General features: G+C 36.4%; 4 protein-coding genes across 4 annotated transcripts in view; 3 read left to right on the forward strand and 1 right to left on the reverse strand.

Annotated features, from left to right (window-relative positions):
• LOC106878731 (uncharacterized) overlaps positions 1–21355 on the forward strand; it is a 39560-nt gene extending 18205 nt beyond the window's left edge. The window contains exons 2-3 of the mRNA XM_089344478.1: positions 14731–17684; positions 19997–21355. Of these exons, the coding sequence (XP_089200604.1) occupies positions 14975–16273 (1299 nt within the window). The 5' untranslated portion in view covers positions 14731–14974 and the 3' untranslated portion in view covers positions 16274–17684; positions 19997–21355. The remainder of the gene's footprint in view (positions 1–14730; positions 17685–19996) is intronic.
• Positions 1068–4143, reverse strand: LOC149130675 (uncharacterized). The gene has a single exon (XM_089344418.1). It carries the CDS (start codon positions 3568–3570, stop codon positions 1726–1728), a length of 1845 nt encoding a protein of 614 aa, XP_089200544.1. The 5' UTR covers positions 3571–4143; the 3' UTR covers positions 1068–1725.
• LOC106878729 (uncharacterized) lies at positions 5079–13479 on the forward strand. The gene is made up of 3 exons (XM_014928040.3): positions 5079–6669; positions 9598–9603; positions 12192–13479. Exons 1-3 carry the CDS (start codon positions 5381–5383, stop codon positions 13342–13344), a joined length of 2448 nt encoding a protein of 815 aa, XP_014783526.2. The 5' UTR covers positions 5079–5380; the 3' UTR covers positions 13345–13479.
• A 227-nt stretch (positions 21356–21582) lies between the features above and the next one.
• LOC149130676 (uncharacterized) lies at positions 21583–25717 on the forward strand. Its single transcript, XM_089344599.1, has 2 exons — positions 21583–23747; positions 25150–25717. Exon 2 carries the CDS (start codon positions 25184–25186, stop codon positions 25640–25642), a length of 459 nt encoding a protein of 152 aa, XP_089200725.1. The 5' UTR covers positions 21583–23747; positions 25150–25183; the 3' UTR covers positions 25643–25717.
• Positions 25718–26510: the final 793 nt, after the last annotated feature.

Consider the following 26510-nt stretch of genomic DNA (forward strand, 5'->3'; position numbering starts at 1 on the left):
AATTGATGATATCACCAGTAGTGGCATGGGTGGAACGCAGTTATAATAGCATTAAACAGCTATGAATTATAAATTTGCATGAAGCGTAATGATGCTTAATAAGCATCTACCTGCTAGAAATAAGAGCTAAATTCTTAAATTAATCCACCGTAGTGCACCAAGATAACAGAGAAAAACAGTATGCGAGGAAAACAGGAAGAATTTAAAGAAAGAAAACATTTAACAGCACAAGATAAAAATATATATATTGATAATCAGTAATGGATTTCTGCAAACGTTTACCGGTTTGCTCATAGTTAGGTATTCAAAATAGGTTACTCAATGATTCATATATAAATCCAGTAATAATTCTTATATGATGAGAATTTAGAGATATATTCAGTTAGATTATTCTAAATATATTACCTTTAACCACATAGGTTTCCTGGAGTGTTTAACATCAATAATAATAATAATTTTAGCACAAGGTCATCAAGTTCAGGGGGGGGGGGAAGTCAATTATATCAGCCACAGTATTCCATTGGTACTGAATTCATTGACCCCGAAACGACGAAAGGCAAAGTCAACGTCGACGAGATTTGAACTCAGAATGAAATACTTCTAAGTATTTCACCTGGTGTGCTAACAACTCTGGCAGCTCGCTGCCTTAACAATGATGATGATCATCATCGTTTAACGTTCGCTTTCCATGCTAGCATGGGTTGGACGATTTGACTGAGGACTGGTGAAACCGGATGGCAACACCAGGCTCCAATCTAATTTGGCAGAGTTTCTACAGCTGGATGATGATAATAATAATAATAATAATAACCCTTTCTATTATAGGCACAAGGCCTGGAATTTGGGATAGGGCAATAGTCAATTAGATCAACCCCAATACACAATTGTTACTTAATTTGTAGACCCCCGAAAGGATGAAAAACAAAGTCGACTCTGGTGGAATTTGAACTCAGAACGCCAAGAATTTCATCTGGCATGCTAACAATTCTGCCAGCTCACCACCTTAATAACAATAATGATACTACTACTACTATTAATAATAATAATAAAAATAATAATGCAGAGAGAATAGTTTAAATTTTTTTATTGTAATTAAAGATTTATCCAGTTTCACATTTTACACGGATTTTCAAAAGTTAAGATAGAAAGACATGGGTCATGCTGCAGCTGTCTTGCTTGTGAAGAGTGTTTGAAGCTTGTCCTATTTTTATAGGGAGTTCATGGCTCAAAATAGTATCTGTTTTGGGTAGGACTGGTCTTAGAAATGCTTTTTGTAGGTTTCCTGCTACGTCCGTGTGTTAGTGTCAAGAGACAATGTTTGGTGTTGTAGGTTAAAGCCAACACAGTTGAATGAACATGTCTAGTGGCAGTACCAAACAATCAATGCTCTGAAAGTTTTCTGTCAAACGTGATTAAGTTTAGAACCTTTTGTATATTTCCCACTACATCCATGCATTAGCATCACGTGACAGCATAGTTGCACCAGAAATTAAGGCCGACACAGTCCAGTAAACATGGTTAGTTACAGTCAAGGCACCCTAAATTTAATCTGCCACCATTTTTGTTTGACTAGTTATTTCTCTGCATGCTCATTTATGATTTCATCATTCAATAATTTGGGGTTTTTCATTCAGGCGAACAACAAGATTCGAAGATAAGAAATGATGAGAAATGAGAATGATTTCCATCATTTTTCCCCAAGTTAGAATGTTCTCCACAAAGGATTTATCTTATTCTAGAATTAAAAGGTTTCCTTCCTCTGTGAATCCTTTTGTGTTGTGTTAAGTTACTGCTGGATACAAAAGATTTCCCACATATTTCACAGCCAAATGGTTTCTCTCCTGTATGTATTCTTCTGTGAACTGTTAAGTCACTGTTGGACACAAACGATGTCCCACATATTTCACAAGGATAAGGCTTCTCTCCAGTGTGACGACGTTTGTGAATTACAACACGAAAATTCTGAGAAAAAGATTTTCCACATATTTCACAATGGAAAGGTTTCTCTCCATTATGCATTCTTTTATGCCTCGTTAGGCCACTGCTACAAGCAAAAGATTTCCCACATATTTCACAGCCAAATGGTTTCTCTCCTGTGTGTATTCTTTTGTGCATTTTTAAGTTACTATTATAGGCAAACAATGCCCCACATATTTCACAACGATAAGGTTTTTCACCGGTGTGACTCTGTTTATGTATGACAAGAGTCGAATTTTGAGTGAAACATTTCCCACATATTTCACAGTGAAGCAGTTTTCGTCCAGAGTCATTTAATTTGTTTGCATTTAAGGCGCTGTTATCAACGAATGGTTTTCCAAATATTTCATGATGGAAAGGTTTCTCTCCAGTGTGACTTTGTTTGTGAAGAACAAGAAGAGAATTGTCGGAGAATGATTTCTCACATACTTCACAATGATAGGGATTTTTTCCAGTGTGACCATGCTGGTGTTTAACAAGACATGGTTTATCAGCAAATGATTTTCCATCTATTTCAAAGCGATAAATATTTTCTCCAGTATGACTAAGTTTGTGACGAACCAAACTGAAATTAACAGAGAAAGATTTACCACAGATATCACAATGGTGTGGTTTCTCTCCTGTATGTGTTCGTTTATGTTTCTTTAAAGCACTATTACACAAAAAATAATTTCCACATATCTCACAATCATAGGTTTTTTCTCCAGTGTGGATTCTCTTGTGTATTGTTAAGCCACTGTTATCAACAAAGGCTTTCCCACATGTTTCACAGTGGAATGGTTTTTCTCCAGTATGTGTTCTTAAATGTCTGTTTAAATCACTGTTAAATAGAAAATATTTTGGACATATTTCACAGTGGAATAGGTTTTCTCCAGTGTGGACTCTTTTGTGAACTGTTAGCCCACTTTTACAGACAAATGATTTTCCACATATTTCACACTTGAATGGTTTCTCCCCAGTGTGACGACGTGTGTGTAGAACAAGATCAGAATTGTTAATAAATGATTTTCCACATATCTCACAGCTGAAGGGTTTCTCTCCGCTATGTATTCTTTTATGTCTGTTTAAATGACTGTTAGATTGAAAATATTTCTGACATATTTCACAATGAAATAATTTTCCTCCAGTGTGGATGCTTTTGTGAATTTTTAGTACACTTTTACAGGCAAATGATTTCGCACATATTTCACACTTGAATGGTTTTTCTCCAGTGTGACTACGTGTGTGTACTGCAAGGTGAGAATTGCTAATAAACGATTTTCCACATGTCTCACAATGAAACAGTCTTGCGCCAGTGTGTATCCGTTTGTGTTTTGTTAAGACATCGTTTGCGACAAAATATTTTCCACATATTTCACAATTATACGGTTTTTCACTATTGTGTATTTCTTTGTGTTTAAAGACTTCGTGTTCAGAAGAGAATGTCTTCCTACAAACATCACATCTATATTCAGCGATATTTCCCTGTAACGATCTTTCTTTAGTAAATACTTCACCATTGACAGTTTCCTCATCTCCGTCTGTCTCTCTAACTGTATCTGTATCATTCAAAACAATTGTGTTAGAAGTGTCCAAACGATCAACGTTCTCCATATTATTTCTTGAGCAATTCTGAAAAGCTGACAAACGTCTGAGAGTTAATCTATTATGGTTCAATTTGTTGTCTTAGATATCACAGACCTCCGTTTACATGTATGGAAGATTACATATGTAATGTAGATATATTTTCTACTCACCCAGTAGAATGTTTGCTATAAAGTCCAAATGAAAAGTGAAGAAAGCTGAAGAAAGTTCGTTGATCGATTTGTTTTTGATTAAAAGCTATTTCCCCTGTCCTGTAAAACAGGGAACAACTAATTAAAGATGCAAACCTGTGGTCAAATGAAATATTTAATCATGAAGGTGATGGAACACCGATCCTAAAACATGTAGGTCGCCCTGTTTTAAGGACAAACAATTACGTTCACCTTAACATGATATAATTACTATATATAATATAATTAGAGTTAGCTTAAATTATTAGAATCACAAAAGCACATAAGACAGTATCAAGGATACTTTCTCTCCCCACGTTTGAATGATAACGGTGACGAAAATAAAAATCCCCACTCAAAAATAAAAATCTAGTTAGACTATAGTTTTCACGCTTCTGGTATTATGTCAATGTGTACAAGGGGAACTGCTGGCTTGAAGGGTGTCGCGGAAGGGCTAGTAGCCGGTCCAACCTTCCGAGGTTTTATTTACAAGACTGAAGGACGGCTGCAGTGAAGGAATGTGAGAAGGGAACATATTGAATAAAATTATAATTAATTGATCCACTTGTATTTTCTTGTAGGAAGAAATAGAGAGAGAGAGAGAAAGGGGAGAAAAAGAGAGGGAAGAGTAGAGATGTAGGGAGAAAGAGAGAGAGGAAAAAATAAATAGAAATGAGGAACATTTACAGGAAAAAAAGTCCGTTATGAGATGGAGCGTTGTTCCTCTCGATGTCGAGAGAGCGAAAGTACTGTTTTGCTAAATGACTTCCGACAAATTCTTCATCTAGTTGAGTCAAACATGAATTGGTGGAAGAAATCGGGTATATTTTTTGCCGTTGGTTTTACATTCTTCTGTGTATTATTTGTTTTAAATTGAAAATAATGCAGAATAACATATGCAGGAAACCTACGATAAAATACGTCCCATCCGCGACTTGTTTTGTTAGGATTTTAAAAATATAATTACCACTGTCTTTTTGCCTTTGTTAAAGCAGAAAGGGGGGATTTGAAGGAGATTTGGTTGTTATTTCTACAAAATCGGAAGACCTCGAGGAGAGCCCCTCCTTTGTACGTTATAATTATTGTGTTGTTTGATGTTCAATACAATTAAAGATAAAAATTAATATAATCGCAGGTGTATCTGACTGTTATATTATTGGGAACTTTTAATATGTCACCGCTATCATTCAAACGAAAGAAACATTTATTAACGACACCGTTTGCTGTGTTTGTGGTTTTAATTAGTGAGCTAAGGCTAATTATATCATGTGTGGTAATTACCTCATGTTAAGGTGAAAGTTAATGTTTGTGGATAACACAGGGGCGACCTACATGTTTGAGGGTCGGTGTTCCATTACCTCCGTAATTAAATATTCCATTTGATCACAGGTTTGCATCGTTAATTGGTCGTTCCCTATTTTACAGGACAGGGGAAATGACTTTTAATCAACAACAAATCAATCAACGAACTTTCATCATCCTTCTCCAGTTTTCATTTGGACTTTATATCAAACATTCTACTGGTGAGTAGAAAATACATCTACATTACATCTGTTCCACACATGAAAACAGAAGTCTGTGATATCTAAGACAATAATAGACACTCGCAGACACTTGTCAGCTTTTTTACGAATTGCTCAAGAATTAATATGGAGAACGTTAATCACTTGGACACTTCTAACGCAACTGTTTTTAGCAATATAGATACATTTAGAGAAACAGACCGAAATCAGAAAGCCGTTGACAAAAATATTCCTGAATATCGCTGTGAGATTTGTAGGCAGACATTCTCTTCAGAAGATGAAGTCGTCACACACAAAGAAATACATAGGAAGGAAAAACTGTTTCATTGTGAAATATGTGGGAAAGCTTTCACCCGGAATTCTCATGTTGTAGTTCACAAACGTAGTCACACAGGAGAAAAACCATTCCAATGCGAAATATGTGAGAAATCATTTGTTTCTAATAGCGTCCTAGCAACACACAGAAGAATACACACAGGAGAGAAACCCTATCATTGTGAAATCTGTGGGAAATCTTTTGTCTCTAATAGTGATTTGACGATCCACAAAAGGATACATACTGGAGAAAAGCCGTATCATTGTGAAATATGCGGGAAAAAATTTGTTAATAATAGTAATTTAACAACACACAAAAGTATACACATTGGGGAATCGCCCTATTATTGTGAAATATGTGGGAAATATTTCGTGAAGAGTAGTAATCTAACGAGGCATAAAAGAATTCACACTGGAGAAAAACCCTTCCACTGTGAAATATGTGGGAAATCTTTCTCTGACAAATCTAGTCTTGCATTCCATGAAAGACAACACACTGGAGAAAAACCATATCATTGTGAAATTTGTTCAAAATCATTCTCTCAGAAATCTAGACTTGTAGTTCATGAAAGACTGCACACTGGAATAAAACCATATCATTGTCAAATATGTGAGAAAACTTTTGTCTCAAATATTGGTCTAAAAAAACACCTAAGAATACACACTGGAATAAACCCTTTCTGCTGCGAAATATGTGGGAAATCTTTCACTCAAAATTCTAGTCTTCAAATACACAAACTTAATCACATTGGTGAAAAACCTTTTCACTGTGAAATATGTGGGAAATCTTTCAGTCAAAATTCTAGTCTTCATATCCACAAACGTAGTCACACTGGGGTAAAGCCATATCAGTGTGACATATGTGGGAAGTCTTTCACTCAAAATTCTAGTCTTCATATCCACAAACGTAGTCACACTGGAGAAAAACCTTACCATTGCGAAATATGTGGGACATTGTTTGTGTCTAGCAGTGACTTAACAAGGCACATAAGGATACACACTGGAGAAAGACCTTTCCACTGTGAAATATGCGGAAAATCTTTCTCTCAGAGTTCTAGTGTTGTTATCCACAAACGAAGTCACACTGGACAAAAAACCCTATTATCCTAGAATATGGAGGAAATTGTTTGTCAGTTGTAGCAAAATGACAAAACACAAAAGGATTCACCCTCAATGGAAACATTTTCAATTGTGAAATATAATAAATGCATTTTTTTTTTTTTTTGGAGAACATTTTATGATAATGAAATTATGTTAGAAATCATTTTCTTTGTTCTGTTCTTGTAATAGACAAATATCATCTGAAGTGAGATGCGTTCACTGTTTATTTTAGATTGAGACACAATTTTATCAACCACAAAGAGAAAAATACAGGTATCAAATTCTTCATCAGCATTTTCATGTCTACCTTTCCATGCTTCGATGGATCAGGTAGATTTTTTTCCTCTGTGGTCTGGTGACTTTCTTGCTGCCATTTTTTCCCACTGCTACTGAGTAATATTTCTTCTTGACCAATCAGATTTTCAGGTAAGAGTAGAAACGAACGACACTTCCTGTATACACTCACAACTACAATTCTATATCAAGACAAAGAGAAACACATTTATACAGTTGATGGGCTTCCTTCAGTTTCTATCTTTCACAGCTACTCACAAATCTTGTAGACTTATGTAATTATCGTAAACGGACACAGGCAAGGCTGTGTGGTAAGAAACTTGCTTCCCAACCATAATGTTCCAGGTACAGTCCCCTTTTGTGGCACCTTGACTGGCTGTGTGAGTGGATTTGGTAGACAGAAACTGAAAGAAGCTCATCTTATATATATATATATATATATATATATATATAATATTAAAGATAAAAATATTTTTGAATAGAATTGATTTTCGATAGTTTTAATCGATTTAAATTTTCTTTCTATTTGAAAATTGGTTATGAAACACATGTAGTCGTTTTATTATCATTATCTTATATTTATTTTGTATTATATTATACTCATTTATTGTGTTTTTAATTATTAATTTTTCTATATGTGACAGTGGATTTTCATCGATGAGTTCATGAACCTTGGTTCTTTTCCCTAAAACTATTTATATAATAATATTAGGGATAAAAATCCAAATTTACAGGTAAAAACTCAATTAAATTCAATTTATTAAAAATCAAAATTAAATTAGGTTTCACAGTATAAAATATATAAATATATAGTTTTAGAGAAAAAAAAAAAACCCAAAGTTCATGAACTAATCCATGAAAATCCACAGTCACATATAGAAAAATTAATAAATAAGTAAAAGCATGATAAATAAGTATAATATAATACAAAGTAAATATCATAAGATAAAGATAATTTATATATATATATATATATATATATATATATATATATATATATATACATTTAAGATGATGATGATGTATGTCTTTCTGACTTTGTCCCCCCATCAATCGCTTGTCAACCAGTGTTGGTGCGTTTATGCCACTGTAACTTAGTGGTCTGGCAAAAGAGACTGATAGAATAGGTACTAGGCCTACAAAAAATAAGTCCTGGGGTTGATTTCTTGGACTAAAAAATCCTTGAAAGCAGTGCTACAGCATGAGTGAAACAAGTAAAAGAGTATGGCTGGATTAACTGTTTTGTTACAGGATTTCTGTTGAGACGCTCTGTGTTTCTTTTAATTACTTTAAATCTAACAAAGAATTTAGTAAAATAACTTAGTTACCATTCAGCTAGTGTTAGGAACATAAATTGTGACTAAGGTTTGGTGGAAGATTTTAATCCAAAACTTATGGAAACAAGACATTTGTACAACAGAGCCAGAGGTGGTTTCAGCCAGGTTGGTAATGAAAGAGTTAATGGGAAATGAACAAAAGGGCATCTAAATTCTGTGATGGTATTGGTGTTGAAACCTCAAATCAATACCTAGACAGGCATTCATGTAAATCAGATCTCTTCACTCCACTTAATATTTTTAATTAAACTACATGAAATTCAAAGTCATTTAACCCTTTAGTGTTCAAATTACTCTGTCAAATGTAAAACTTATTTATTCATATTGTTTTTAATTAATAATATATTGTCTCATAACTTTGAGATTTTGATGCTGTTATTGTCTATTTTTAGAATGGCATTGTAGGGTAGGTGTGAGAGGTTAGATCAGGCCAGTTTGAACATAAAACAGAAGAAATATCTGGGCCAGATATGGCCGGTTTAAACACTAAAGGGTTAAATAAAATTATATTGTTTATATTCATTAGAGTGTTGTAAAAAACGAAATTCTTCAATAATGAAATTCATAAACAAACAAGAGTATTGAATCTAAAAAGCAAATTTTCCTTCTCTTTGTGTCAATACTTAAGACCCCCCCCCCCCCCAAAAAAAAAATCACTGAGAAATTTATGGGAAACTTTATCATTGGATTTTGTGACAAAATATATTTTTGTCAAATTAAATATTTTGTAAAAATTTTGTGAATATTCGAAATTAAAATCTTCTAACTGTTATATTTATTAGATTTTATTTTCTGGTCAGCTGATACTATTTTTTGCCAAATTAATTCACCACAGAAAGACTTATTTTATTAAATAAAGTATAACCATTATTTACAATTTGTTGTTATCGTAAGATTTTGGCTGATATGCTCACAAGCATAATAGTGTAGTGGATAAGCTCGCTGGTTACTAACCCTCGGATTCTAATTTCAATCCCAGTCAGGGACTTGAAAAATATGATATTAACAGAAAAATAACATCAGCAACATACATTAGGAATGAGAATAGTGTTCCCCATTCATCAAATAAAGGTTTAGGTTCGAAATTCCATTAGAACACCTGATGAAGGCTGGAGAGTACACCAACTGAAATATTGTGATAACAACATAGAAGATGAGGACACCTATCCGGCCATTGTAAATAATATACATAATTCCTTTTCCCCAAATTATAGAATAATAAAGTATAGCCACCCTTGCACCCCCTACTCCCTTCCAGTCACAGTTTCCTGACCCTCTTTGCCCTAATTCTAATACACATTGGTGGAGTGTACAGTCCAGTTACCTTTTCCACTCAACATTATTAAAAGAGTACTAGTTGTTATTATTCAACCATAAGACAGGGCTGATCCAGCAAAATTATGATTAAAGAAATAATCCAACTTTCAAAGACAAACACGGCACACTTTTTGCTTCTTGAAATCATCTATCAGTTAAGAATAATCACGCTAAGAGCTAAGTTCGTGTTCAACAGATATCAGAGACAGCCCACAAAGTCTGGTACACGTTTGTGGTACAATGCAATATTTTTACAAGAACCTCTGCAGGTACGATGTATTACCATTTTATTTCTTGAAATTTTCAGTTAACATTCTCGTTCAACATCTTAACCAAAGAAAATAGATGACTCATCTGCGTACTTTGATCTTAGTATGGAGCCCCTCAACTACGGAGAACCCCCCCCCCCGTGACTGCAGGGGTTGCAGAGGATTAGTGACGGCTGAGTCAAAATTTATGGAAGACAGACACAGGCAGAGAAGAGTGAATTGTGGGTAATGGGACAGGGGATAGTAATAAGAGACGACAAGGTTGGAGAGGCTGCAGAAGCAACGGTGGAGGTTGGCGTAGTGCATGATGACCTGGTTCAATGGAGATGGTTAAGCAATGTTAAATTTGAGTGGAGAGTATAATAAACAGCACTTCCGGATCTCGGTTTCCTTGAGCTGGGTGACTCTTCTCGAGAACTTCTTATTTTCTTTACTGTCCACAAGGGGCTAAACATAGAGGGGACAAACAAGGACAGACAAAGGGATTAAGTCGATTACATCGACACCAGTGCGTAACTGGTACTTAATTTATGGACCCCGAAAGGATGAAAGGCAAATTCGACCTCGGCGGATTTTGAACTCAGAACATAACGGCAGGCGAAATACCGCTAAGCATTTCGCCTGGCGTGCTAATGTTTCTTATTTCTTTACTGCCCACAAGGGGCTACACACAGAGAGGACAAACAAGGACAGACAAAGGGATTAAGTCGATTACATTGATCCCAGTGCGTAAGTGGTACTTAATTTATCGACCCCGAAAGGATGAAAGGCAAAGTCGACCTCGGCGGAATTTGAACTCAGAACGTAGCGGCAGGCGAAATACTGCTAAGCATTTTACCCAAAGTGCTAACGTTTCTGCTAGCTCACCGCCTTCTCGAGAACTTCTTATCACCAAACATCCTGGCCCGTTGTCAGCTCTTCCATGAGGGCTTAGTGTCCTGAGGTCTGCCTTCACCACTTTAGTCTATGTCATCTTGGGGCCCCCTCTTCTGCAAGCTTCAACCACATTAAGCAATCAGCACTTCTTCAGCTACCGTATTACATACGTAAATAAATCACACACACACACGCATAGAGGGAGAGAGAGGAAGAAGGAAATAATGAAAGAGAGTGAATTGCCATCCGTTTATGTGACATGTGTAAGGACTTTCGAGCGAGATCGTTGCCAGTGCCCCATGACTGGCTCTTGGGCGGGTGGCACATAAAATACACCATTTTGAGCGTGGCTGTTGCCAGTACCGCCTGACTGGCCTTCGTGCGGGTGACACGTAAAAGTACCCACTACACTCCCTGAGTGGTTGGCGTTAGGAAGGGCATCCAGCTGTAGAAACTCTGTCAAATCAGATTGGAGCCTGGTGTAGCCATCTGGTTTCACCAGGCTCCAATCAGTCAAAATCGTCCAACCCATGCTAGCATGGAAAGCGGACGTTAAACGATGATGATGATATATATATATATATGTCTTTGAATTCTTCTGGTTGAATCGAACGTAAATTGTTGAAAGAAATTAAATGTTTTCGTAGTTGGTTTTCTTTTTTCTTTTCTTTTTTTATTACAAGTGAAACAAATTTTTAATGAGCCATAACAACGTATCCAGAAAACCAACGATAAAATACGTTCCTACCGTAACCATTTTATTTGGATGTCTTTTTATTTTTGTGCTTATTTACCAGTGCACTATATAACGCCTCCTTCCCTTTATTAAGACAACATCGTATGATTTGAAGGAGACTTGGCTGTTATTTCTAGAAGATCGAAAGACCACACAGGGTCTCACTCCTTCGTCAGTAACAGTATTTTGTGTTGCGTGATACTGGATACAATTAAAAAAATTTCTGTGTGTGTTATATTATATCGAGAACTTAAAAACGTATGTCACCGGTTTCATCGAAACAAGGGAAATAATTATTAACGACACCGCATAACCGTGTTTCTAATTAACTGAGCTGATCTCGTGTTAAAGTGAACGGTAATGTTTGTGGATAGGATAGGGCGACGTACATATATCAGAGACGGTGTTCCTTCACGGCTTTAGATCGTTAAATGGTTGTTCCCTATTTTACAGGACAGGGGTAATGACATAATCAATAACAAATCAATCAATGAATGAACTTTCCTCGTCTTTTCTTCGATTTTCAAATTCGCAGACACTTGTCTGCTTTTTAAGAATTGCTCAAAAATTAATATGGAGAACGTTAATCATTTGGACATTTCTAACGCAACTGTTTTTAACAATATAGATACAAAAAGAAAGAAGATCGGAGATGAGAAAGCTGAAGACAGAAATGTTCCTGAATATCGCAGCGAGATTTGTCGGAAGACGTTCCCTGTCGAACACGAAGACTTCACACACAAGGAGGTACACAGTAAGGAAAACCTGTTCCATTGTAAAATATGTGAGAAACCATTTCTTAGAAACACCAATATTGTGGGTCACGAACGTAGTCACATTGATGAAAAACGTTTTGACTGTGAAATTTGTGAGAAATCTATCGCTCAGAATGCTTATCTTGTTCACAACCGTTGTCACACTGGAGAAAAACCTTACCATTGCGAAATATGCGATAAATCTTTTGGTTCTAGTAGCATTCTGGCAACACACATACGAATACATACTGGAGAAAAACCATTCCAATGTGAAATATGTGGGAAATATTTTGCTTATAAACAACAACTTACGACACACAATATTCTACACACTGGGGAAAAACCTCATTGTGAAATATGTGGGAAATCTTTCTCTCGAAATGCTTATCTTATAGTTCATAAACGAAGTCACACCGGAGAAAGACCATTCCAGTGTGAAATGTGTGAGAAGTCTTTTGTTTCCAGTAGTTTGCTAACAACACACAAAAGAATACATACTGGAGAAAAACCATTCCAGTGTGAAATGTGTGAGAAATTTTTTGGTTCTTGTAGCGTCCTATCAAGACATAGAAAAGTACACACTGGGGAGAAACCTTTCCGTTGTGAAATATGTGGGAAATGTTTCGCTTATAATTGTGATTTAAACAGACATGTAAGAATACATACTGGAGAGAGACCATTTCATTGTGAAATATGTGGGAAATCTTTCTCTGATAATTCTAGTCTTGCAAGCCACAAAAGTATGCACACTGGAATAAAACAGAATAATTGTGAAACATGTGGGAAATCCTTTCTTCATAAATCTCATCTTACAGTTCACAAACGCAGTCATACGGGAGAAAAGCCATTCCAGTGTGAGATATGTGGGAATTCTTTTGCTTCTAGTTATGTCCTAACACAACACAAAAGAACACATACTGGAGAAAGACCATTCCATTGTGAAACATGTGGGAAATCGTTCACTCAAAATTCTCATCTAATTGAGCACAAACGTCGACATACAGGAGAAAAACCATTCCAATGTGAAATATGTGAGAAATATTTTGTGTCTTCTAGTAAATTAAAGAATCACAAAAGGATTCATTCTTGAAGAAAAAATTTGGACTGAAATATGTAAATCCTTTTCTTTGGAGAACCCTTTTTGTTTTTTTGTCATTTTAATTCTTATCTTATAAAAGATATAAAATATTTATGCATTTTGAAATTAAAATCTTCTAACTAGTTAGATTATATTTTTTAGTCACTTGATATATTTTTTCCAGAAACATTTTATTAAAGTACATATTAAAGTACCACAGAAAACGTTTTATTAAAGTAAGTATGACCACCCTTGCACTCCCTACAAGTCACTGCCCTTACCAGTTCCCTTCAAATCCAAGTTGTAGGGAGTGTACTTCAAAATCTCCTATTCACTATGTTAATCATAGGCACAGGAGTGGCTATGTGGTAAGTAGATTGCTTACCAACCACATGGTTCTAGGTTCAGTCCCACTATGTGGCACTTTGGGCAAGTGTCTTCTGCTATATAGCCTTGAGCTGACCAAAGCCTTGTGAGTGGATTTGGTAGATGGAAACTGAAAGAAGCCTCTCGTATGTGTGTGCAGTTATTTGTCTCCCCCCCCAACATCACTTGACAACCGATGCTGGTGTGTTTACATCCCTGAAACTTAGCAGTTTGGCAAAAAAGGAGCTGATAGAATGAGTACTATGCTTGTAAAGAATAAGTCCTGAGGGTTGATTTTCTCGATTAAAGGTGGTGCTCCAGCATGGCTGCAGTCAGATGACTGACACAAGTAAAGGAATAAAAGACTTGTTATTAAAACTGACCATTATTGTGCTGGTACCACATAAAAAGCACAGTCCACTCTGCTGATAAAATAAATACCAGCCTTGTGTCAAAATTTGAAACCATTATTCGTATTTAACGCAATATAAACCAAGATTGTCTTGTAGACGCAGGCTAGCATGATCAAACAGATCTATAATCAAAGATATTCTACCCGTAACCGTCACAAGTTTATATATCCGATTCTATACTGTCGAATGTTACCTTCTTTTAAGAAGGAAGGGCAGTGAACTTATTTCTGGCACATCGAGCTACTACCTAGGGGCTTCGTCGCTGATAAATAGTTGTTATTTTTACTATTTATTTTTTTCTTCATATTTACCACTTTTAAGAAGGAACAAATTCGAATAATTATTTTCTCACTGCTAAATTATGTCGAAGACATTTTATGTATGTCACCGGCATCGTTCAAACAAGGGAGATAAATATTTATCGACACCACATAGCTGTGTTTCTGACTAGTTGAGCTAAACCTTATTATATTGTACGAAGTAATTATTGCATGTTAAGATGAACGTTAGTATTTGTGGAACAAATAGGACGACGTACATGTGTTCCTTCACCTTAATGATTAAATATTTCATTTGATCACAGCTTTACATCGTTAATTGGTTGTTCCCTATTTTACAGGACAGGCGAAATGGCTTTTAATCAAAAACAAATCAATCAATGAGCTTTCTTCACACTTCTTCACTTTTCATTTGGACTTTATATCAAACATTCTACTGGTGAGTAGAAAATATATCTACATTACATCTGCTCCACACATGTAAACAAAGATCTGTGATATCTAAGACAAGAAACTCAACCATAATAGATTAATTAACTCGTCGCAGACACTCGTCAGCTTTTTGAGAGTTGCTCAAGAATTAATATGGAGAACGTTGATCATTTGGATTTTTCTAGCACAACTGTTTTTAAAATTACAGATACAGTTAGAGAAACAGATCGGGATGAGAAAGCTGAAGACAAAAATGTTCCTGAATATCGCTGTGAGATTTGTAGGCAGACTTTCTCTTCAGAAGATGAAGTCTTCTCACACAAAGAAAGGCACTGTAAAGAGAAACCGTTCCATTGTGAAATATGTGGGAAATCATTTCTTAAGAATTCTCATCTTGTTGTTCACAAACGTAATCACACTGGAGAAAAACCATTCCACTGTGAAATATGTGAGAAATCTTTTGTTTCAAGCGGAGATTTAACAAGACACAAAAGAATACACACGGGGGAAAAACCTTTCCACTGTGAAATATGTGGGAAAACTTTCACTCAGAATTCTAATCTTGTTGTTCATACACGTAGTCATACAGGAGAAAAACCGTTCCAATGTGAAATATGTGAGAAATTTTTTGTTTCTAGTACTGTCCTAACAACGCACAAACGAATACACACAGGAGAAAAACCTTTCCATTGTGAAATCTGTGGGAAATCTTTCGTTTATATAAATGATTTAAACAGACACAAGATAATACATACTGGCGAGAAACCCTATCATTGTGAAATATGTGGGAAATCTTTTGTTAATAGCAGTAATTTAATGACACACAAGCGTACACACACTGGAGAGAAACCGTACCATTGTGAAATATGCGGGAAATATTTCGTTAGGAGTAGTAATGTAAGAAGACACAAAATAATACATACTGGAGAAAAACCGTTCCACTGTGAAATGTGTGGGAAATCTTTCTCTGATAAATATAATCTTGCAGTCCATGAAAGACAACACACAGGAGAAAAACCATATGATTGTGAAATATGTTCAAAATCATTTTCTGATAAATCTAAGCTTATAGTTCATGAAAGACTGCATACTGGAATACAACCATATAATTGTCAATTATGTGAGAAATATTTTGTATCTAATATTAGTTTAAAAAATCACCTAAGAATACACACTGGAATAAAACCTTTCCACTGTGAAATTTGTGGGAAATCTTTCACTCAAAATTCTGGTCTTCAACTACACAAACGTATTCACACTGGAGAAAAACCTTACCACTGCGAAATATGTGGGACAATGTTTGTGTCTAGCAGTGACTTAACAAGGCACATAAGGATACACACTGGAGAAAAACCTTTCCACTGTGAAATATGCGGAAAATCTTTCACTTACAGCTCTAGTCTAGTTATCCACAAACGTATCCACAGTGGAGAAAAAAATTTGTCATTGTGAAATATGAAATACTGCAAAAGGATTCACCCTGGGGCGAAATCTATTAACTGTGAAATAAAATAAATCTTTTTCTTTAGAGAACATTAAAAAATGTTTTCGTTTTTGTTCAAAATTTGGCACTGTCATGGTATTAGCTGTCAGAATTGAAAGTAGAAAAATCTGACAATGAACGTTACTGCTGGTTTGAGTTGATTCTTTGGCTACTGACAGCTAATACCATGACTGGCCAGAGCGAGCTATCTGTCTGTCTGTCTGTCTCACTATCTCTCTCTCTCTCTCTCTCTCTCTATCTATCTATCACTCGTTCAACTCTGTTTGTGTCCGTAGAATTTATCAAATTAGAAAACGCAAATTTAAAAATAATAGGATCGACCACTCACGACTAGCTAGCGCGGACGCGCGACTGCGCGTTCGGGACCACTCTGCTTTAGTAGTACCCTTATACTCTGTGTGTTTTCAAGCGCATGGATATAGGAGTCAAATTTGTTCCAATAACTTTCGAGTGATAGATAGATAGATAGATAGATAGAGAGAGAGACAGACAGACAGATAGCTCGCTCCGGCCAGTCATGGTATTAGCTGTCAGTAGCCAAAGAATCAACTCAAACCAGCAGTAACGTTCCTTGTCAGATTTTTCTACTTTCACTTCTGACAGCTAATACCATGACAGTGCCCCTGTTTTTGTTGACTTCTAACACGCTCGCACGCGCACTTATAGGATCGAATACTCACGACTAGCTAGCGCGACTGCGCGTTGGGGACCACTCTTCTTTAGCAGTACCACGTAGTCCTCACGCATATTCAGCGTGACACAGTGTGACAAAGCTGACCCTTTGAATTACAGGCACAACAGAAACAGGAAGAAAGAGTGAGAGAAAGTTGTTATGGAAGAGTAGAGCACAGTTCGCCACCATCCCCTGCCGGAGCCTCGTGGAGCTTTTAGGTGTTTTCGCTCAATAAACACTCACAACGCCCGGTCTGGGAATCGAAACCGCGAGTCCACTGCCCTAACCACTGGGCCATTGCGCCTCCTGTTGTCTCACTGTACGTGACATAAACGGCTCTCACCGCAGAAACAGAAATATAAGCGCACGCAAGCACATACGTTAGTATTTATGTAAACACATGAACCCTCGTTTGTAGCATGTTTACGTCGTATCACGTGACCCGAATTGACCAATGAAAATCCAATAAATCCACTTGTGTCTTATTCCTCCATTATACTTCTAATTTGTTAATTGCATCTTTTTACCGTTTCATTTCTTTCCCCTTTTCGTTCAATAAGTTATTAAATGGGAACACCCAGTTAACATTATCAGTTTTATACACGACTGACTTCTCTACAGTTTTCAACCAATTCCCACTGGCAGGATATCTTTCAATTTAACACTTGCAACAGCGACAACTAAAGGTATTTCTACACTTTAGTGCCCCACGACTTTGTTTTCGTGAAATTTTCTCAAATTTGTGTATTTGTAAATAACGCTTTGCAGAAATAATTTTTCGAGGTTGTAGATAACGATTATGTTGATAATATTACGTCTGCCGTTATGTTCTGAGTTCAAAATCCGCCGAGGTCGACTTTGCCTTTCATCCTTTCGGTGGCGATTAAATAAGTACCAGTTACGCACTGGCGTCGATGTAATCGACTTAATCCCTTTGTCTGTCCTTGTTTGTCCCCTCTATGTTTAGCCCCTTGTGGGCAATAAAAAAATAAATATTAAAAAAGAATTGAATTTTGGATAGGTTTCGTATGTTTTTTTTGTCTCCTCTCCCCCAAATATTGACAATGTAAGGATTTTTCATATTCTTTCCCCCTTTATTTTTCTATTTCAAACATCAACATTACGTAATCTACATCCTCGAAAGCGTACTTTTTGTATAGTGTCGTTTAAAAAAATATGTATTTTAAAAGGAAACGATGTTGGGGAAAGTGAAGTATTTATTAAAATGTTCTCAGCATCATTGTCATGTACAGTCTCGGAAACATCTCTAGAATATACATAAGGATATCCACGCAACTTTGTCGCCTCATAACTTTGTGTCCTCAGAACTTCCAGAAACATTTTTAGATAAATATATCTACAAAGTGATACTTGGAATTTAGAAAAAAATTATGCGATGCGTGTGTATGTTAGTTTGTGTGTGCATTCACCAATTAAAGTTGTTGTTTTTTTCACATTACATCTTGATATAATCATAATCCACTTCATCTGGAAGATATTTGTAGGAAATTTCATAAAAAAAAAAAAAAAAAAATTTTAAAGTCCACTTTTCTCGAAGTTACGAGGAAACAAATTCAGGGGAGGTGCATACATGTTTAGATATACCAAAATAAACATCCCAACATATGAAATCATTATTTTGAAGAATCGTAGTAAAATACATAATTTTTTTTTCTCGAAGCACGCAATGTAGTATTTTATAAACTAATTTTACTTTTGCAATTCGGAATATTTCTTCTATATATATATATATATATATATATATATATATATATATATATTCGTAGAAATACTGAAGCATGGAATAAGCTATCTGCATCAGTTGTTAGCTGTCGAGACACTTCCATGCTCCCTGGAATTCGTCAACAGTACACCTAATGCGTTTTTTTTTTGTTTTTGTTATGCACCGTATACAACAATTTCGTTATCATACATTATTATTTCACCTCGTCAATATAATTGTCGTTGACACTTTTCTATCTCTGCGATATTTCACTTATAACTTTACATTATCAAGGAAGTTTCTCGTACGAGGAATCGAAGTTGGTGAATACCAAACTGCCGCAATTTTCTTTTCTTATCCATTTGATTTCTAATAGTTATGTTATTTCTTAGAAGATTTTAATGTTATAAGGTTGTTTGTTGAGTTAGATGTTTATTTGACCGAGTTATTTATAAATCTAGAAGATTTTTTTAAAAAAAATTTCAAACAATATTTTTTTTCTAATTTAGGTACAAAGGGTGGAGTTAGTCGACTACATCGGCTCCTCCAGTGCTCAACTGGTACTTATTCTAGAATGCCCAAACAATTGTTCCCCCCCCCCCCACGACTTTGTTTCCTCAAGACTTTAAGAAAAATAAATATTTTTTAAATGAAAGTTTCTACAAGTACGCTTCAGATGGTGCAGATTACGATAATATTGGATTTTAATGTGAAAAAAATTTTCCCGGCGATGGGTTCGAAAGTTGCGGAAAATTCACACCACTCGGCTTTCTTTCCTCATAACTGTGTGGAGATTAAAATTATATGTAAGAAAAAAAAAACCAAAAACAAAAAAGAAAAAAAAATGCCAACCACTCTGAGAGTGTAATGGGTGCTTTTTACATGCCACTGGCATGAGGGCTGGTCAGGTGGTACTGCCAAAGACCATGCTTGAATGGTGCTTTTTATGTACCATCGGCATGGCAGCCAATCAGGCAGCACTGGTAATGGCCACGCTTGAACTGTGCCTTTTATGTGCCACTGACATAGGACCAGTCAGGTGGCACTGGCATCAACCATGCTTGAATGGTGCTTTTTACATGCTCCTGGCATTGGCCCTGACAATAATGACTTCACTTGACTCAACAGGTCTTCTATATATATATATATATAAACAAATAAATTACTCAAAATTGAATAGCCGGCCCCCACCTTCCCATACTGCTTTGCATCATTAATGTGCAGTCATTATCTGGTCCTTTAAACTTCTTAAAGTACTATTATTTTTCATTTCAGATTACAGTATATTAATTGTTTATAGCAACTGGTCATGCCACGAACTCCAGACGCGAAAGAATTGTCAGATTTTCAAAGAGGACGTATCGTGGGTCAGTCTGATAGTGGACGTAGCCAGCGTAAGATTGCACAAAGCCTTGGAATTCCTCTTGCCACGGTGAACAGAGTGATTGTACAGTTCACCAGCGAAGGAAAGGAATCAACTGCCTCCCGCTCAGGTCGACCTGGGCCCTCTGATAAATGTCTTCAGACTGTTGAACAGATTGTTGAAAATAATCCCCATTGTAAGGCAGCTGATGTTGCAGAGCAACTCCAAAAGAGTCGGAGTACTTCTGTGAGGTATCTTCATCAACTTGGCTACTACGGTAAAGTAGCAAGAAGGAAACCCTCTTTGACCCACAGATATCCAAAGGATTGGACAAATAAGGTGGTAGAGAGAGCCAAATGGGTTAAAACATTAAAACCTACAGAAGAAATCTCAACTACATCCTAAATGAATTATTTAAACGCATCATATAACATTATTTTCGTTCTTGAAATTAAATCCTTCAAAAAAATGATTGACTCTGGTTTTGAAATTTACTGTGTATGTGTATGTGTGTATCACCATCATCATTATCATACGTTATCATCAAGAAGACACGTACCACACAGTAGACATGTTAAGACTGATCCTTCTGGTGGTGTAAAGCACCTATGGTAGTGCCACGTAAAAGCGCCCATGCAGCAACACGAGAGCCCGTGTGGCAACACATAAAAATGCCCGTGCGGTGCCACATAAAAGCGCCCATGCAACAACACGAGAGCCCGTGTGGCAACACATAAAAATGCCCGTGCGGTGCCACATAAAAGCGCCCATGCAGCAACACGAGAGCCCGTGTGGCAACACATAAAAATGCCTGTGCGGTGCCACATAAAAGCGCCCATGCAGCAACACGAGAGCCCGTGTGGTAACACATAAAAATGCCCGTGCGGTGCCAAATAAAAGCGCCCATGCAGCAACACGAGAGCCCGTGTGGCAACACATAAAAATGCCTGTGCGGTGCCACATAAAAGCGCCCACATGGTGCCACATAAAAGCATGCAGCACACTCTGTAAAGTGGTTGTCCTTAGAAAGGGCATCCAACCATAGAAACCATACGAAACCAGACTGGAGTCTGGTGCATCGCTCCAGCTTTCCAGCTCTGGTTACACTGTCTAACCCATGCCAGCATGGTCAATGGACGTTAAATGATGTTGCTGATGACGATGATGGTGATGAAGGAAAATCCCATGAATTTTTAATTAAGATCTTATGACTATATAATTTGTTGGATGTTGTTTTCTGGTCAGTTCAAATTAGCTTCTTCTTAATTGCTTCTTCACTGCTGAAAACTGTGTCTTATGAATACATTTGTTACCATATTTCTGTAACAATTCTCTGCCTTAATTTCAATTTGGTCTGAAACCAATGAAGCTGATGCATGGAACCTAAATTAATATGAAATTTCAATGGCAAGTTTTGGTTTAGATAATTTGAAACGGTAAATTTGTATCATAGACCCAAGGCTTGTCTCAGGTAAGTTGATATCAAAAGGGATAAGGAAAATGGTGAATTCCTATATTTTAAATCCGGGTTTGTCCCCATTAATGGGGGTGGCCAGATCTACCTCACTCTTACAGCAACCACTCTCACACCATCTCGCCCAGTTTTGGGCGTCCTTCCTCCTCAAGCCCACCCTCCCAATCTCCTCCTCTACCTGTCCCCTCCATGTTTTCTTTGGTTTACCTTGCTTTCGCGGTTCATTCACTTTAAACTCAAGCAATTTCCTCAGAACATGATCCTCATCCATCCTCCATGCATGTCCATACCACTGCACCCCATTCACCCTTACCAACTGTTCCACCCATTCCTCCAACCCCTGTATCCCCATCAGGGGTCCTCAGCCTTCCTTTTATCCAATAGTTTCACACCACACATGGCCCTCACCATAACTTGCTCAAGTCCAAAGATTCCAGTAGCTTCGTTTTACTAACAGTGGTCATATTAATTCATAAAGTTTGAAGAATTCTACAGGTGGGTGGATGTTTTTGAGATTTTCAGTATTTGCTGGTTTACGATGACTTCCATGTTTGGATGGTGGTTACCTAGCAACATAATTTTTGTTTGTTTGTTGTTTGAGTTGAGGTCAAGTTTGCTATCTGCCTCAACAAATCTTGCCTAACTCAGCCAAATCCGGAAAAGTAGACCTGGGCTTCTTTCAGTTTCTATCTACCAAATCCAGTGGCAAGGCTTGGATTGACCTAGGATCATAACAGAAGACTTTCCTTCAAAGTAACACAAGTCTTCCAGTACCATTATTGATTATTTTCAATAAATATTTACAGGACTGTAATATCAAAGACAAAGGTTAAACCAAATAAAGCTACTAATCTCTCATTATCCCATGCTGTCAGGGTGTGAAAGAAACACGGAAGGTGGTCCTAGGATATGCTAGAAACAATAGCCAAATCTCCCTTAAATTAAACACTTTTTCGTCTGAAATTATTTACAAACTTTTACTTTTTTTTCCCTTTTGGCCAAAAAGACTTCTCCCATGGTTTCTAAGAGTGTAGTGCCCCCCAACCTCACCAAATTGGCCAAAATTGGTTCGGAGGGGTGTGGGAATATGGAAAAAAAAAATTTTTTTAAATCATAGATTTTATAGATTTTCAAAAAATTTCGGTGGTATCAAAATCAGAAAAATCCCTGTCAAAACAGAGATAATTCCAACTTATGTGGGTGTCCTGATCTGAAAATCTGCTGAACTTTGATCTTCGCAAAGTGAACTTCAAGGCCCTTTAATATTTTCTCTTACTCTATTTGAACACAGTCTTCAACATAGGGGAATTCCCACAAGCAGCATTCTTACAGATGTGTGCGTCTCCCCAACGAATTTGTTGCTTTATAACTTCCAGGAAAATGAATATTGTTAAATGAAATTTTCTACAAATATACATAAGATAGTATAGATTCCGATTATATGGAAATATGTGGTGAAAAATATTTTTCCAAGAGGTGGAGGAGTTTCGGAAAATTCACACAAGACGGCTTTTATTATTTATAATTTTTAGAAAAATTGGTAATTTTTTTGAATGAAATTTCCTATAAATACCTTTCAGAGTGTAGATCACGGTTATATAGGTATTTAATGTGAAAAAATAAATTTGATGGGCTTCTACTCATAAATATTGGCATGATCTCCGAAATGAGTCGAAACCGCGATCCTACGACCGCTGCGCTAACCACTAGGCCATTGCGCCTGCACAGAGGACTATGATAAATAAGAGGATATCTAAGAACTGACTTCTTCCTGCATATTGAATTCGTTCCTATACTCAACGAACTTTTGCCTCACTCACATCGTGACTTAAACGGCGTTCACCGCAGAAACATAAATATACTCACACACACGTACGCAAGCACATACGTTAGTGTTTATGTAAACACACGAACCTTCACCAGCAGCATGGTTACGTCCTATCACGTGACCCGAACTGACCAATGAAAATGCAATAAATCCACTTTCTGTCTTATTCCTCCATTACACTTCTATTTTAGTGATCGCATGTTTTACGCTTTCATTTCTCCCCCTTTTTTTTTTATTCAACAACTAATTAAATGGGAACACCCAATTAACGTCATTAGTTATATACACGACTGACTTATTTACAGTTTTCAACCGAATCCCACTGGCAGGATATCTTTCAATTTAACAGCGACAACTAAAGGTATTTCTACACTTTAGTGCCCCACGAATTTGTTTTCGCGAAATTTTCTCAAATTTGTTGTATTTGTAAATAACGCTTTGCAGAAATAATTTTTTGAGGTTGTAGATAACGATTGTGTTGACAATATTAAAAAAGTAATTGTATTTTGGATGAATCTTTTAGTCTCCTCTCCCCCAAATATTGACAATCTGTTGGGAATTTTCATATTTTTCCCCCTTGATTTTTCTATCGCAAACATCTACATTACGTAATCTACATTCTCGAAAGCATACTTTTTGTATAGTGTCGTTTAAAAAATATGTATTCTAAAAGGAAACGATGTTGGGAGAAGGAAGTATTTTATTAAATATTAGCATAATTGAAAAGATATCTAGAATATACACAAAGGGGTAATTTTTCAGTTTAGGGATATTAAAAAACTAAATAAAATTAAGGGGGACTAGTACAGCAACATAAGTTACCTTGCTGTTAAATAACATAAATACTGGATAGGCCCGTGGAAGACAAGCGGGACGCGTAGTTTTTTCCCCACGAGCGTTCCGGACCCCAGTTATGAACTCATTTGCATACAGCCAATCAGAGCTCAACTATCTTTCGCTCGATGACGCTCTATCGTGCACATATTTAACCCCAGCACTTTCAAATTTAATATTTGAAATGCTACACTGATGATGAGAAATAAGTAATTAAATGTACTTTAATCTCGAAACCCGTATGTGGCTAATCGGAGTCATGTGGATTCATTGTTTCTCTTTTTGCCTTCGTAAAAGAGTGTATTGCCGTCTGGGAGATTCTTACCATAGTAGAAAAGGAGTTTTTAACTGCTATTTCTAAATTCGGAATGTGGTGAAGCAATTAGTTGACCCCCTTATTATAATTATGTTTACAATTATAGTATATATATATATATATATATATATATATATATATATATAGTTTTAGGGAAAATAACCAATTTTCAAGAACACATTGATGAAAATCCACAATATTAATTTTTTATAAATTGATTTTAATTGAGTTTTTTACCTGTAATTTTGGATTTTGTCCCTAATAGTATCCCCTCCTATGTGTTATATATATATATATATATATATATATATATATATATATATATATATATAACACATAGGAGGGGATACTGAAAAGTTCCTGGCTTTAAAGATATTGTGAAAGGCCTGGTTGGAGCCCTAATTTTCCAAGTTCCTTTACAGTGCTTAGAAAAACTGAAGGACCACTGCAGAGTGTGTGTGAATCTGAGAGGAGAATATGTTGAATGAAATCATTATTAACTGATCTTCCAGTATTGTCTCTTTAGCACATCCTCATATATAAACAGACTTCTTAAAAATGAATACATTGCCTCGCCCCCACTTCTTAAAAGTACTATTATTTTTCATTTCAGATTACAGTATATTAATTGTTTATAGCAACTGGTCATGCCACGAACACCAGACGCGAAAGAATTGTCAGATTTTCAAAGAGGACGTATCGTGGGTCAGTCTGATAGTGGACGTAGCCAGCGTAAGATTGCACAAAGCCTTGGAATTCCTCTTGCCACAGTGAACAGAGTGATTGTACAGTTCACCAGCGAAGGAAAGGAATCAACTGCCTCCCGCTCAGGTCGACCTGGGCCCTCTGATAAATGTCTTCAGACTGTTGAACAGATTGTTGAAAATAATCCCCATTGTAAGGCAGCTGATGTTGCAGAGCAACTCCAAAAGAGTCGGAGAACTTCTGTGAGGTATCTTCATCAACTTGGCTACTACGGTAAAGTAGCAAGAAGGAAACCCTCTTTGACCCACAGATATCCAAAGGATAGGACAAATAAGGTGGTAGAGAGAGCCAAATGGGTTAAAACATTAAGACCTTCAGAAGAAACGTCAACTAAATCCTAAATGAATTATTTAAATGCATCAGATAGCATTATTTTCTTTCTCAAAATAAATCCTTCAAAAAAATGATTGACTCTATTTATTTTTGAAATTTACTCTGTGTGTGTATGTGTGTATCACCATCATTATCATCATTTAGCATCTGTTGTCCATGCTGGCATGGGTTGGCCAATTTGACCAGGGCTGGTAAGCTGACGGGTTGCACTAGACTCCAGTTTGATTTGGCATTGTTTCTAAGGCTGGATGCCCTTCCTAACACCAAACACTCTGAGAGTGTAATGGGTGCAATTCTGTGCCACCAGCATGGGTGCCAGTTTCATGACACCATTATCTGCCATCATTACAATTCTGACTTGGCTTGATGGGTCTTCCACTCAAGCATGGCATATTGACAAAGATCTTTGTCATATATCATCACCTCTGTTAGGCCCAGCGCTTGAAAGGTGCTTTTTGCGTGCCAGTTACATGACACCGTCATTACTCATGACTACGTTTTCACTTGGCTTGATGGGTCTTTTTGTGTATATATATATATATATACATATATACTAGTTGACGTACCTGGTAATCCTGGGAAAGCGGTTCTGTTCTCATAATTGTTTCACTAATCAGTAACAATACAAAGTATGTAGCCCTTAAAACGGCTTTTGTGCATTTATTGAGAATACCGAACTGTCTTACACAGGATCTTGTTTTTAGGAATTCCCAGTAAGTTATGAATACCCAAATTGTGAAGTCAGTTATGTAATAACATGAAATTAATTACCTGATAGTAAGAATTCAAATAAAGTAGCCCCGAAAAGGGGTTTAATACATTCCCACAGTATATAGAACATAGGGGGAAATACTAATAAAGTATGTATACTAAAAT

This window comes from Octopus bimaculoides, chromosome 28 (genome assembly GCF_046866305.1).
Source record: "Octopus bimaculoides isolate indiv1 chromosome 28, ASM4686630v1, whole genome shotgun sequence".
NCBI classification, from domain to species: Eukaryota; Metazoa; Mollusca; class Cephalopoda; order Octopoda; family Octopodidae; genus Octopus; species Octopus bimaculoides.

Bases quoted from the DNA above. Each gene is read 5' to 3' on its own strand.
- LOC149130675 (XM_089344418.1), bottom strand. From the start codon at position 3,570: ATGGAGAACGTTGATCGTTTGGACACTTCTAACACAATTGTTTTGAAT.
- LOC149130676 (XM_089344599.1), top strand. From the start codon at position 25,184: ATGCCACGAACACCAGACGCGAAAGAATTGTCAGATTTTCAAAGAGGA.
- LOC106878729 (XM_014928040.3), top strand. From the start codon at position 5,381: ATGGAGAACGTTAATCACTTGGACACTTCTAACGCAACTGTTTTTAGC.